This window comes from Pezoporus occidentalis, unplaced genomic scaffold (assembly GCF_034315485.1).
Source record: "Pezoporus occidentalis ecotype Australia unplaced genomic scaffold, CSIRO_AGI_Poc_V1 ctg66, whole genome shotgun sequence".
Classification (NCBI taxonomy): domain Eukaryota; kingdom Metazoa; phylum Chordata; class Aves; order Psittaciformes; family Psittacidae; genus Pezoporus; species Pezoporus occidentalis.
This window is the reverse complement of record NW_026916009.1, coordinates 2440082-2454695: the sequence shown is the minus strand read 5'-3', so window position 1 is coordinate 2454695 and position 14614 is coordinate 2440082. Positions and strand designations below refer to the sequence as shown.

General features: G+C 41.0%; 1 protein-coding gene across 2 annotated transcripts in view; it reads left to right on the top strand.

Moving 5' to 3' along the window:
* Positions 1-272: 272 nt before the first annotated feature.
* ITGA4 (integrin subunit alpha 4) overlaps positions 273-14614 on the top strand; it is a 36543-nt gene continuing 22201 nt past the window's right edge. Inside the window, exons 1-10 of one of the 2 annotated variants that reach the window (XM_062640688.1) lie at positions 273-659; positions 744-865; positions 7621-7727; positions 7826-7955; positions 9259-9326; positions 9985-10114; positions 12728-12813; positions 13136-13195; positions 13288-13425; positions 14406-14514. In XM_062640688.1, coding sequence (XP_062496672.1) covers positions 472-659; positions 744-865; positions 7621-7727; positions 7826-7955; positions 9259-9326; positions 9985-10114; positions 12728-12813; positions 13136-13195; positions 13288-13425; positions 14406-14514 — 1138 coding nt within the window. In that variant the 5' untranslated portion in view covers positions 273-471. Of the gene's footprint in view, positions 660-743; positions 866-7620; positions 7728-7825; positions 7956-9258; positions 9327-9984; positions 10115-12727; positions 12814-13135; positions 13196-13287; positions 13426-14402; positions 14515-14614 lie in introns of both variants that reach the window. The other variant, XM_062640687.1, reaches the window with a different exon arrangement.

Here is a 14614-nt window from a genome sequence, read left to right as displayed (position 1 = left end):
ATATACCGGGGCTGAGGTGAGGGGTTCCCGACTCCCTCGCTGTCCCGCCGGGAACGGGGGTCGGGATGACCACGTCCCACGGGGCCAGGCCGTGCACTGCCCGGAGACACCGGGTCCCAGAGGCCGTACCCTCCCAGTGCCTCCCTCCCGCAGCACCACAGTGGTCGCGGACGGGGCGGGGAGAAACCCGACCCCAGCCACCGGGAAGAGCGAGGGGCTGCTGCAACGCGGGAGGAGGCGGCGCGGCTCTGCAACTCCCCTATCCGGAGGGGACGCCCCGGCTCGGGACTGTGGGCAGGCCGCCCGACCCGCTGATAGCGGAGACAGCGCAGAGTGCGGGCTGCCGCCGTCCCGGGGTGGGGCAGGGTAAGGCGGGGGCGCGGCGCTACCCTCCCCTTTCGCTGAAAGGGGGAGCGGAGCTAGGCGGGAAGCCGGCGCCGGCCGCCCGTTTGCCTCCGGCTGGCCGGAGCCATGCGGAGCTGTGGGACGGCGAGGAGGGTTGCGGGTTGTGTTGCCCCGCTGCTGCTGCTGCTATGGCAGTGCCTGCCGACGGCCCGGCCTTACAACTTGGACACTCAGCACCCACTGCTCTTCCAGGGGGGCAACGGGACCCTCTTCGGGTACTCGGTTCTCCTTCACCAACACGGCGAGGAGAAATGGTGAGTTCCCTTCCGGCCGGGTGGCCCCCACGGGGACCCGTTCCGCTCGTCGCGGCCGCTCACGCTGCCGTCTCTGCCCCGCAGGCTAGTGGTGGGCGCGCCGCAGGCCAGCTGGCCCACCAACATCTCGGTCGTCAACCCGGGGGCCATTTTCCGGTGCCGGATAGGGGGGAACCCCCGCGGGCGGTGCGAGCAGCTCCAGCTGGGTGAGTCGGCGGCGGGGCGCGGGCGGGGAGACACCGGGTGCTGGCGGAGGGGCCCGGACGGCGGGGTGGGTGGTTGGAGTGTCCCTGCCGGGAGCGGGACGGCAGGGTTCTTTGTAGGTTTCTTCTGCGTCTTTTCAGGTGAAACTGGCTTTATCTCTCGCTAAGGCGTGAGACTAACGCTATCGCCGAAGGGCAGCAACGGTGGCACCTTTATATTTATTTCTTTTTTTCTGTAGACAGAAAGAAATGCACCAAAACTTGATTTGGAGAACTTGCATGTGACAGCTCCCGATGCCAATTTTCTTTCGCACCTTCAACATCTAGTTCGAAAGCCTTCTGAGAATTTCTCTCGTACTTGTCAGCAGAAAACTAGTTCAGCTTTCAGCTGAGGGCCAGTGTAACGAGCTCAGAGATGGGGGGTGGGGTATGGAAGCATGTGTCTAAATCTTTTGCAAAGGTTTTTCTTCGTAGAAACTACCCTAAAGTATCTGAGCCACAGTTGTCTCGCGGGTGGGTTCTCCCTCCTACCAGATTTCTTGAAAAAAATCGAGTTTAAGGGGAACAAAGCTATTTTTGACTGAATCAGTTTTTCCAGCTCTTAACATTCATCCAAACTCCTCTACCTCCTCAGCCAACAGCTTGGGAGATGCAACTGGATAGGCTTAGCCAACTTCAAAGTGTTTGCTACTTGTTAAAAAGGAGAACACTTTGCAATGGGTTACCGTGATTATGTGTGAATTGCTTTGGGCTCTGTTCTTGTTCCCCTGGCTTACAGTGCTGTTGGTTCTATCCCTGTGCTATGCATGGGAAGCTTCCTGAACTTTCTATCCTGCTGTGACTGAGACTATCCGATCCGTTAAAACTATGAATTTACCGCCCAGTAAGGATAAGCGCGGGAAAGGGCTTTCAAATTACTTGAAACCAATGGAAACAATTTCGTGCCATGAACTGAATGCGCATTCTGTGACAAAAACGTTAAAACAACTGTTTCTCTACATTTATGCATGATGATTGGAACTGATGGGTTCTGTCCATTTTTGCACTTACAGTTAGAAGGAAGAATTGTTTTTTTAACGAAGCCATGAAAGTGTAAGATACTTTAAGTGGTTCTTGTAGCCACATAAAGAAAAGCCAAGCTATTCCTGGAAAGAAATGCAAGAAAACTTATTCCAGCCCAAGTAGTTCTTATTTTTTGTTCTTTTTAATATATAACAAAAAGCCTTCTTCTCCAAACGTTTGTTTGTAAGAGAAGGTTTGCATAAGTAGTAAAATAGCGAAGACGCAGTAAACCCCTTCTGGATTGGAGGTGAAAACAGTGTTTCACTGCATGGGGGAAGGAAAAGAGGGGAAGGGTAGTAAGTTTCAGGTTCTTTGGAAACTACATGCATCTGCAGTACTTCTCGACTTACTCATTTAGCCAGTGGAGAAACAAAAGCTCTAACAAAATAACTTGATGGGCTTTTTCCTCAGTAGCTTAAGGGATTCAAATAGAAACGATGCAACAGGTGAATGGAAATGTATATGTGGCTCCAGAGGCTTAATTTAACACAGCTGCTATTCCTGGGTTTAGAGGCAGCAGGTTACGCAATGATGTTTGCTGTCTTGTCCTGTACTCCTAAAACCAGTGATGCTGCAAGAGATTTTTGCAGTGTTTGTTTCCCTTAGTGCTAGCTGACATCTTTACATCGTGAAGGTACGCCTGCGGTATTTCTGAAGTTAAATAGATACTGCAAAGAAGTGCTCTATTGTAAAACAGGTCATTGAGGTCAACGAAGAAGCCAAAGGCGGTTGTGGCGCGTGGGGTGTAAATGAAGTAGTGTAGTATCTGAGGTTTGTTAAGCCTTTCCCATCCTGCTGAGCGGTCACAGAAGTACACAAGGGAACTTGCAATTGCAAAGCTGAGCTTAATTATCTCTTGTCTAGCTCATTCAGGCTGTCAACAACTCTTGGACATAATGGTTTTATCAATGCAGTGTCTTTCAGTCAGTGACCTCCTCATTCTCCTGCTTGGATTCATGACAGTGACAAGTTTGGGTTCTGATCTTGTAGAATAGGATAATTTTGTTTGAAAAATGTGCAGTGATATATTACATTGCTGGTACAGGCAAACTGAGAAATAGCCATTTCTGTCTTTCTCTTAAATACTTCAGTTCACATTTCTGTCAGTAAAAGAATCTTTGAGGTAATAAGTTTCTAATTGTGAGTCATAGAAACGTAGATGTGACAACAGGTGATTGAAATGGGTTTTTCCAGGTGTTTGGCCTCTGTAATGGATGTGAATTACTTAGAGACAGAAACGTTAAAACATTTTGTTGCTGTTTTTCACTCAAGTAGCCTTGAAACTGGCATAACTAATTAATTAAGGATTCCTGCACAATTAGGGAGCCTCTGATCACGCAAAACTACTGTTGTATTTTTTTATGTTGCATGTTCCTATCTGCTTGCTCAGACGAGAAAGAGCTGCTGGGAACAGTACTGTGCTGCCGTCATTCCAGCATCTGGAAATAACCCATCCAGGCATACTTCAGAGAATTTTACATTTGTTCAAGGTGCTTCAAGGGCCTAGGCTGGTTTAAGGGCTGAGAGGAGCCATGAGATACATTAGTAAATCTTTATCTTCCAGGCCCCTTACTGGCATTTTAAAATCTCTTCCTGATTGCTGAATAGAGGAGTAATGTTTTAAGAGTTTTTTTTTCTAGTTCTGTTACTTCTGTTGATGATATCAAGTATTGTAGACTGCTGATTTGTTTGTATTTGGAGTGGTTTTAAACTATGACTTATGTTAGATGCAGAGGCTTGTTATCAAGCTCTAAGCACAAATACAAAATACACTTCTTCAGGTTTATTATTTGGAGAACTAAGTGTCTATTTCTACCAGTCTCCTGGCCTTTTGAATTTCAAAACCTTGCCGCGTCAGTTTGAGGTAGTCATTAAGTTACTGCAGAGGATCTTGCACAGAGTTCATCAGATGTTTTGATATTCTGGACTTGCGAAACAAAACAGAAGTTCTTCAACAAAATAGCTCTCAGATTTGAAACAATGATTCACTGGCCAAAAATATTGGAAACAATTTCTAAAAGTTGCAGTTCAGTCTAAAAACAAGAGAGATTCAACTACGAAGGTACACAGTAAATTCAGAACATGGTCTTTAATACAAGACCAGAAAGCTCTGCCCACAGTTTCAGCCTTCTACCCTTCCTTTTAAGTCTCTGATACAATTAACCTGTGAACAAATTGCCCTCTAGCTCCCCCAGCTGAATCATTGCAATGAAAATGTGAGCAGTTAATGGTTTTCCCCATAGGGCTGACCTGCGTTGTTCAACTTTTGAGTTCAGTAAGCCTTGCCTTTCGTAGTTTGGCTTTTTTGATCTCACTTGCATTGTTTGTCCCCTGTCAGTGATCTCCTTTGAAATAGAAACACTATTCCAAGGAAGACAGAACCTTCTGGACCTAGGTCTGTTTAGAGTTCAACAGCTGGCACTTAACTAAAATGTTTTGGGTAGAAGTGGTTCAAGGGAACATAAGAGAAATAAGACCTATCAATTCTTTGTAGAGATCACCCTGAATGAATGAAAAAGAGTCTGATGAGCCCCTGGCATCTAGGAGCAGGATATTATAAAGCTTATTGTCTTTGCAGTAGACTTCATAGTTTTAATCAATTAGCAATAGGACCAGAGGAGTTCTGGGAGGATAAAAAGGATCATGGGAGGTTTTTGGGCATGGAAAGCACTGGAGCAAGTTTTATAAAACTTTTTTTCAGATGACATTGCAGACATCTGTATTGGAGTCCTTGAGGCCAAAGCTAGAAGAGGCTTTATAAGTTGTGACCTTATTTATATGCGATTGTGCTGTTTCTGTGGATGTATGCAGCAGGGATTATAGCAGAAGTGTATCTTCCAGCTGTGTAATGTACACAGGCTGGGCAATTACTTATCTCTCGGTGACTTCATGACAGCACGTGTTCCTTTTCCCTGAGGCAACCAAGCTGCCATGTCCTCTTGAGCTTATGCAGTGTTGCTCTGTTGCTTGTGCGGAATATAGCATTCTTTCTTCTCATTCGATAAAACTTTTATAGTGTCATACTCTGAGAAAGGGCTCATCATGGTGTCTAGGATGTCAAGATCATGCTTCTCTTGCCCACAAAAGCCTATAATTTTCAAGGTGGTTGAATACTTGCCAGTCAGAGAAAGAGAGGAGACATAAGACAGCAGGTCAACAAAGGGCCAAAGAGAGCCTTAAGAATGTTTGCTGGAGCCAAGTAAAAGCGGGAGTGCAATCCGGTGAGCATGAAGAAATGGTGGTGCTTTTTCATGTTGTGGCACAGAAATGAAGCACTAAGACAAGCAATTACTTATCTCTCATGTCATTATTATCTGGTCTTGTTTGACTTACTGATAGACTCAAAAAGCCTCTTGAGGTTTAAATTTATGACACTGATCTTCTCCCCTTTTCCCATTTTCTAAAAATCCACATACACTATAAACCAAAGTTATTGTCATCAGGGGATGGAAAGCATTGCTAGTAGGGAGTTAGCAGAGGGCCTTTTGCAATTTCAAGGAGGATTAATTCTTACATGTGGGGGTGTAATGGAGTTTTGTTTTCTGAGGAGATTTCAATTGGATAAACGTGCTCTATAATCCATACAAACAGTGGGCATGTCTCCCTTAGGAAGTGAGGACTTCTACGTGACATAATTCCAAAATTAAATTCCAAAACTAAATTCCAAGCTTGTGACTGAAATTGATATGTGTTCAGCATGTAGAATTTAATGTCATTGACATTAGCCAAGTAGGAGAATTCAGAAGCTTATCACTTAAACCTGCAGAAAAACCCAACTTGTTTTTAGTAGATTTTTTTAAATAATGCATTTTCTTTCATGCTTGTCTTGAAGTAAGAGCCCACATGTTGTTAATTACCATTCGTCAGGTCACCTACAGGAATTATTAAATGACAGTAATATAAAATCTCTTGGCCAGAAGACAACTGAGTATGAGAGTGCTAAGGTCAGTTCCTGTTTACTTGGACTTTGCATCGCTATTTCCTTGATTTCTTATGGAAAGGTATATGGGGGAGGAAGTAATAAAGAAGAGGTGAAGGAGAGTTAGATGCCTCTTGACTCTGTGAAGGGTGTTATATTTGGAAGAAGGTAAGAGTGCTGTTGTGGTGTGCAGGGTGCGTCCTCCTGTCTGCAGGTTGGTGAGGGGTTCTAGACTGTGCTACTCTCACCTCCATCAGAGCAGGGAGAAAGTGTGATGTTTGGAAAAAGAAATGGAGAGGTAATACGTAAGTAGAAGAAATCAAGGCTCCAGCAGTTTCTTCAGACAAATGTCAGTTGCTGGGCCTGTCACAAAACAGTAGGGAACAGGCTCTGAAATTAGGATGGTTGTTGGGTTTTATTCATAGAATCATAGAATGGTTTGGGTTGAAATGGACTTTAAAGATCATACAAATACTTCTCCTGATGTTTTCTTACCATGTGATAAAGAGCTATCTTGACTCCATTAATCTGGTATTTTCTCTTAAAAAGTCCATGACACCCTAGGTATTAAATCATATGTTTTTCTCCTGGCTACTGAATAGAGTAGGTGTATCCCTCCATTCTATATCCATACTTAATTGATAATTGCACAACTGTATGTCCTATAAAAGGAATTCAGCAAGTCCACTAAAGTGTATTTATTTAAACTCTGTAGTGCATTGGACAGTGGCAAATTTCAGCTCTGGTGTGAGCACAGTTTTAGGGGGAGTGATTTATTTTATTTTTTCCTCCTCTCTGGGTATATTGGTACTCGGGGGTGTGCATTGGCATCCTCTTCTGAGTAACTAAACCCCTTAAACCTCAAAAGTTTGGTGTTCACCAGTAAGTGTGTTGAATCTGTGAGAGTCTTAAAAATTATGCAGAAGAGTTTGTCCAAATGTCGTATGTTTCCCTATAAGAAATGTCTTTCATCAACCATGTTGTGCTGATGGATAGAAAATGCTGGTTCAGTGATTTGGTTGATGCTTATTTATACAGGCATCTTACAAATAAAAAGCTTGCTTCATGCAACTTTGAATGTTTTTAAATGTTTAGCTTCTCCTTACCACTACTTCTTTCTAGAAGGAAGCAAATATTTGCTAACTTGGCAATACTTTTGGGGGGGGGTTAGAAGAAATTTCACTGTAGTCTCTATGGTTTTAAAAATTAAATCTCTTTAAGAGCAAAACCAAAGAGCTGCAGATAAATAATTGCAACAGTGCAGGCAGTACACAGGACATGCATATGTAATGATCTGGCATCTCCAGTTGAGATTGCAGTTTTACAGCCTTTATTTAATAGCCATTTGCAGTAGAGATCATTTTAAGGTCTGCTGCCACTAGATATGTATTTGGAAAGATGCTTGCCTTAGGCTAGAGTTTAGGTAGCACTCACGGGTGTTACTTGTGTTTCTAAGGAACTTTCAGGCTGAAGAACACCTGCAAAGCCAGTCCTTCATCAGATTGATGTAGCCTAACTTTCTATCTTAATTTCAATAATGATGGAGAAGCCAAGCTTCACTACCAGCTTATGTTCAGAACCAGTATGTTCCCTTTGGCTATGTGCAATTGTACCTTTGTTCAAGAAGAAAGTGAAAAGTCTACATGGCCTGTTTAAGACAGAAGTCAGATCCACCAGTTACTGTAGTTTCCCCTTAGAGTTTTTGAGTGCTTCTGTTACCCACTACATGGCCCTTCAGCTTGTATCCCTGCTCAAAGCATTGGTCTTTGTGTCCTAGGCAACCCCAATGGAGAGTACTGTGGGAAGACTTGTTTGGAAGAGCGTGATAATCAGTGGCTGGGTGTCAGTTTATCGAGGCAGCCAAAAGAAAATGGATCTATCGTTGTATGTATTAACAGCTGGAGCTGCGTGTCTGTTTGTCAGACTGCTTTTACATTTCTTGCGCTTCTCTGTCAAAAATCACTTTTGGTTTTTATCCATAGGCCTGTGGACATAGATGGAAAAATATCTTTTACATAAGAACTGAACACAAACTCCCATATGGTATTTGTTTTGCTGTCCCTTCTGATTTTCGAACTGAACTGAGCAGAAGAATATGCCCATGCTATAAAGGTAAGCAGATTGCTTGTGTCCTTTTTAGGGAAGGGCAAGATAAGTGCATGGTGCACAGTTTGTGAAGAGCCTATGTGGCTGTGAGCAGGCTTTCTGCAGCCAAAGGTTTGAAGGTTGAGTACTAATGGTACAAGCCCAACTTAAGATGTAAATTTGTTAGCAAGATGTTTATCACTTCAAATAAAAGCTTCTTTCAACAGGTAAAAAAATACAGTTTCAATAGGGTATCAGAATATTTATTCCTTAGACTGGATCACTGGAGCATGTGTGGTCCTCAAAAAAAGGCCAGTAGAGGACTTCCTTGCTTCCTTTAGTCTCATTTGCTTGCTCTGCTCAGGAGAGTGCCTCACAGCAGTAATACCAAGCAAGTGATGGCTGCTGCCTGCTCCTTAGCCTTTGGTAGAAAGCTGCTGTGGTTGCTCAACAGTGTGTGTCCGTGTTCCTTACTTGCCTCCTGCCAAGGCCACTGCTGTGGCATAAGACCTTCAGTGGTCGTTCCTGAGAAGACTTCAGGAGTAGAGTCAAGACATGAGGCGGTCAGATGAGTCCATCCCTGCCTACCCTTTCATGCCTGCCTCGCATCCAGGAGAACAATCTCATGAGGCTGCAAGGAAGAGCTGACCATCTGGCCTTTCTGTGCAGACCAATAGAATAATGCCATCAGATGTCCTGCTGCTGGCTTCAGAGACTGTTACAAACATTGGTGAAATTATGCTTTTACCTTTGGTGACTTTTCTAAGCGAACAAATCCATTGATGAGATGAAGGGGATCCTGATGAGGGAGGCAGTTAGCAAAGAAAAGCAGGAAAACAGAGCTGGGAGAGCTGGATATAAAGACAATTGCTTAGGATGATGGATACCAGTATGTCCAAGATAGCCATAACACAAGCTCTGCAGAGCACAAGTGGAGCATCAGAACAACTCCTGTCAAGAATAATAAGCCTGTCAATCAGATTATGCCTGAATTGTACAAAGTGGAAGAGAAGAACTAAGCTTATCTAACTGTGCTGCTCAAACTATTTGTGCTATTTCATTCATGGGACAGTTTAAAAAAGAAAAGTATAGCCTTTATAGTGACAGGATTTCAAAGCCAGCTGTGATCAAGTAATACATAGTGCTTTGAATTTGTTACAATACTATATTGAAGCTACAGTGGAGACCAGTGTTTCTAGTTTTATTACAGAACTGAAAATGTTGTTTTGTTGTTTTTTAAGTTGTCTTAACTTCTGTTGACAAGCTGGTAACAAATTCTTAAACTACATGCTTCTCCTCTTTTTAAAAAATTTCTTGGCATTATTCTCAGATCATGTGCGAAAGTTGGGAGAAGACCATGGGTCGTGCCAGGCTGGAATGTCTAGTTTTTACATTGAGGTGTGTATTTAAAATACCAAACTTCTTTCTAGATATATACACACTTAATATACGTATGCATACCTAAAAGTGTATACATAAATGCAAGCATTAACACTGTCTTTTATTGTGGGAGGGAAAAAATCAGACTTTTATCATCTCTTTTTAATTGAATCTTGTGAGACCTGCATGATAATTCTAAAACAAGTAGTTTTTATTCCCAAGAATACTTTTGCAATTTACTACTACACAGAATTGCTTTTCATCTGGAAAAAGAGTATGAATGTAAGAGTGTGAAGTTTTATTATTGTCTTTAATCTGTTTGATGTAACATTAACATTAATAATGCTTACCTTCTTGCTTGACAGAATAATACTGTTATTTAATCTTCATTTCACTCTAAGATAATGATTTTCAAAAAACTCTTGAGAAGCAAATACCCTGTTTGTTGCTCTTTTCTAAGTTGTTCACACCTTAAAGTTTTTAATAACTGTATTTTTAGAAAGTCTGAAAAACACCATCTGTGATCTAGAGGTAATCCCCCAGTACTGAGGCAGAAGCATTTCCAGTAGCATTTTAATTGAATTTACAGGAGGTCTAAAGACAATCATTTGACTTGCTTTGCTTATTTTCATTAATATTTAAATATGAATAACATGGTTTTGTTTTTTTTTTTCAGGACTTAATTATAATGGGAGCCCCTGGATCATTTTATTGGACTGGTTCTGTTTTTATATACAACACAACAGCAAATAAAATCCATGGTTATACAGATTCAAATAACCAAGTGAAGTTTGGCAGCTATCTAGGTACTGAAAAATATTTAATACTTTGCAAAAAACACAGGCCAAAGAATTAGCTAAATAGCTGATGTTCAAGTGAGTGCACAGTTTTATCAGTGCTTGCTTTATTAATCCCAGAAGTGACAGTTATAAAGATGTGTTCTGATTTTGTTAAATATTATTTCATTATAAGTCTTCCTCCATATTATTTTTACATGTAAACTTCTCAAACACAGGATTTCTGTTTTTATCATCTTTCTTGAGTTTCTATGGTTTCTTGATTTAGAAGGGCAAGATAGGCTTCTGATTAGTATGGTTTGCTCGGTCTGGATTTGTGGGAATGTAGACCTTATCTATGAATGCCTGCAAACAAAGCCATGAAGCTCCTACTCATGTATCCATTTCCAAGTAGTTAGCAGAATTTAGTGCTAAAATTTGTAGGGTTTTATACCAAGAGCCATCATCAGCTTCAGTTTTCTCACTACATACTAAGAAAAGCTTGTCTATCCTTCCTGGACTCCTGAGCAAGGATATTTTTGCCCGTGACCATTGCTTTTTGCATTTTCCCAGTCACAGATCTGGTTCATGTGGATAAACATTTCCTGTGTCTGATTTCAATCTTTTGAGAATAAGAAGCAGGCATACCTTATGAAATACAAAGTGACCAACTTAAGAACAGTACTGAGCCTTGCAAGGGCTGCAGTTGCGCTCTGTGGGAAAGTCAAGCAAAAGAGATGCTGGATGGCAAAAGGTGATCAAATACCCAAGTCTCTATGGTTAACCAGTAATGTTTCTAACCTTTCATAAGACAAACAAAAACACTTGGGAGAATGCTTGTTCCAACTTTCCAGTAACAATCAGCAGAAAAAATATTGCACCTATAGGGGAGGAAAAAAGGTCATTTCAGATTTCTACTTCTACAGCTGTAACTGAGAATTTCTGTAATGAATGAGTCAAATCATTCATAGCCAAAAGTCAGGCACAGGCAAATCGGTAAAAGCTTGCATAAGGACTGGTGCTGGGGAGGGTGCATGGAAGGCCTTCCTGCACATGTGTGGCCTCTCCTGGTTCCCTGAGCTATCCAGGACCTGAGATGAGCTGGAATGCTTCAGAAAATACTTCTCCAGTGACTTGGTGCAACTGTACCAGGCTTGGCACAGCCATGTGTCCTCTAAAATTCCCCTTTCTACAGGAAAGTGAAGAAAGGAACTATTAGCTCATCTGTTTGTCTCTGCAGTAGCAGCTATGATAAACCTTAAATGTTGCGTTGTTCCATGCTACTTAAACCTCTGCTTTGTTTCCTTATAATAATATAAAATGTGGTTGAAAGAATGTAAAGGCTACTGTTCTGTTCCATCTTTGGCATTATTTAAGGCCAAAGTCTATTTAGGGTTACTTCTGTTAACAACGTTTGTTGGGTTTTTAGTCTGAGTTTACTTCTCCCTTAAATAATAAACAAAAATATCCTTACCAGTTTACCAAGTAGTGGAAGTATCTTGTGACCAGAGTGTAATTCAAACACATGACTAGACATACTTATCTACTTATGCCACTCTTCTTCTGGCAGGGATTGAGAAGTTGATTTCTTTATTTACATCCTTAATTAAACAAAGAGTAATAATTAACAAAGAGATCTCTAGGAGGTGTGTGGGAAAGCATCATAACATTTTGCATAAGTTGGAAGAAACGAAGAATGTTGATTCTCACAGTATTCAGTGAAAATGGAAAAATCATCTTGGATCAGATGAGAACAAGCCTTGAATTCTAGACTAATATCTTCATGGGTAAAAGATTGAAGGCTTGTTCTCATCTGATCCAAGATGATTTTTCTGTTTTCACTGCATACTGTGAGAGTTAACATTCATTCAGTAAATGCAAGAGTAGTACAATATATCAACTGTCTCCCCTGTTTCAACTTGGCTGTAACGTTTTCTGGGAAGAGTATTGATGACTTGTGTAGACATAGGTAGCTCTGCAGGACTGCACAGGTCAGTTTGCAGTCCTGTAACTGGACACCTGCACCAAAATGTGGTCCTGTTTGTGCACAGCTGTCTCCACATGTTACAATACTTATGTAGATCCATTTACAAAAGCTGATGCAGTGTTTTCTTATCACATAATCAAGCTAGTGCTTCAGTTTCTTCCTGACACTTTTGTATGTGTATATGCACAGTGCTCTATGTATGTGTGCATGAATACGTGCACGTACATATACGTAGCACTACATTTTTCTGCAGTCCACTTACAGCAGTAATCAGAGAGTAACAAATCAGTTAAGTGTTCCCATATAGTTTTGTCTGGGCTTTTGATAATTTTATTTGTATTATAATACAGACTCACTGAACAATTGCAGAATACACATTAACAGAAGGTGTTTGAAATATATTTTATTGGCTTTTAAAGTGTGGCAGATAATTGAGATTCTGGGAAAGAAAAGAGTTTTTCTGACACTTGTTTCTGCTTGCTGGAACTTACTGGTTTTATTGACCTTTTGCTTATATTTAAACTTTGTTTTCTGTTTTCATTGCCAATTTGCATGATGTCTGAATGTCAGACTCAGTAATTTGCAGTGTTGACAGCTCTTGAACGTCATGCTCCCATTTTATTTCCAGTACTGAATAGTGCATTTCTAATTTACAGGATACTCTGTTGGGGCTGGACATTTTCTGACATCAGCCAGTACAGAAGTAATTGGAGGGGCTCCCCAACAGGAACAGACTGGTAAAGTAAGAGATTGTTTATACTATTGGTTTGAAGAATATACCCCCATGTACCTACCTATGATTTTCCAATTTAGGTTAATGTATTAAAGACAAGTATCAGATAAATATGATTTTTCATAGGGAGAAAAGTCAGAGGAATGAGAGGTGATAGTTTAGATAACATTGGTGTGAGGTGTTAAAGGTACAGATAGGATACAGTAAATAGCTGTACTTTGTGATACTGTGTGTTGTTTTGGTGATTCTCTAGCACGTTGCAGAGAAAGCATGGGGAAATACTTCAGATTATTGTTTATTGGACTCCACTTACATTTTCTTTTCATTTTAGGCATATATTTTTAGCATTGAGGAGGACCTAAATATTCTGTTTGAACTAAAGGGTAAAAAGGTAAATCTTTCATACCACTTTTCTCCACATTAGAACTTCTAGCATGTCTTCATGGAAATTCAAAACCAATGTTATTTCATTTTTGCACACAGCTAGGTTCTTACTTCGGAGCTGCAGTTTGTGCTGTGGACCTGAATTCAGATGGCCTCTCAGACTTGCTGGTTGGTGCTCCAATGCAAAGTACTATCAGAGAAGAGGGAAGAGTTTATGTCTATATCAATTCAGGTTCTGTAAGTATTTTCTTCTTGGTAATAGTCATTCTAGTATAACTAAGAGGAATAGATTTCCTCTCTCAGCATACAACATTTCAGGATATAGAAAAAACAACTCTAGAACTGTGATGACAATCCCAGTAGGACTGTGTAGCATACTTGCAGAAGGTTGGCTGTATAAGGTGTGATGCATTATTACGCTAGTGTTAGAATTTAGGTCAGACTAGTTTTGTTTCACAGTATCTATAGGTGGTGACAGCCTGCCACTACAGCCTCTTTGCAAGCTCTCTGCCATTACCATGCTTACCACTGAACTGGCGTGTGAAGAGCAACTTTTTTAGCACTTCAGAAACAAACAAGGAATGAAAAGTTTGCCTGCAGTTAGTGGTACCAGTCAGGAAAGAGACTGGTAATCCTCAGTTTGTCAAATAAATTAACTTTGCAGATCATGCATTAGAAATAGCTTCCTTTTATTCTTTTTAAGGATGAGAAGTGAAAGTACAAACCCTATTTTTTTGTGTGTTCTGAATTTGTCTGGCTTTGTAAATTTTTTTCTTATTTCCCTTCTTTTCTCTCTAATACATATTTATTCTCTTATACTTGCAATTAACATTTTCCTAACATGTTTTCTGCACAGAGATCTAAGTCACTCCAGGGTAAGGTGTGTGACATCTAAGGCACATGCAATAGCTCTGAACAGCTACTCTTTACTACATTTTTGGCAGGTTTCTCAGAGCAGTAATCCCTTGTATTCTGATATAAGCTTGCTGCTGCTTACAGGGAGAACATTGCTGTTCTCCTTATTAAAAAACAACTTTCTTTTTTTTCTTAGTCTAACACTAAATACTATTAAATACCTTTGGTAGTGCTTGCTTCTGCACCAAGTCTTTCAGTAGGATTTTATATTGGCATCCAAAGCAGTTTTAACATTTTGAGTAACATTCCGGGACACTTGGAAGGCACCCTGTTAATGTGCCGTTGACTCTTTTCTTCAGGAGGCAAAGATGGTAGAACTGAACATAGAGCTGAGTGGGAGTGACTCATACGCAGCCAGGTTTGGAGAGTCCATAGCCAATCTAGGAGACATCGATAATGATGGCTTTGAAGGTAAGTATAAAAAGAAAACTCCTTGGGTTTAATTCTCTCTGAGCAGTGGACTGTCATGATAAACAGGACAATTATGGAAGTCTTGGAAGAATTTCAGTTG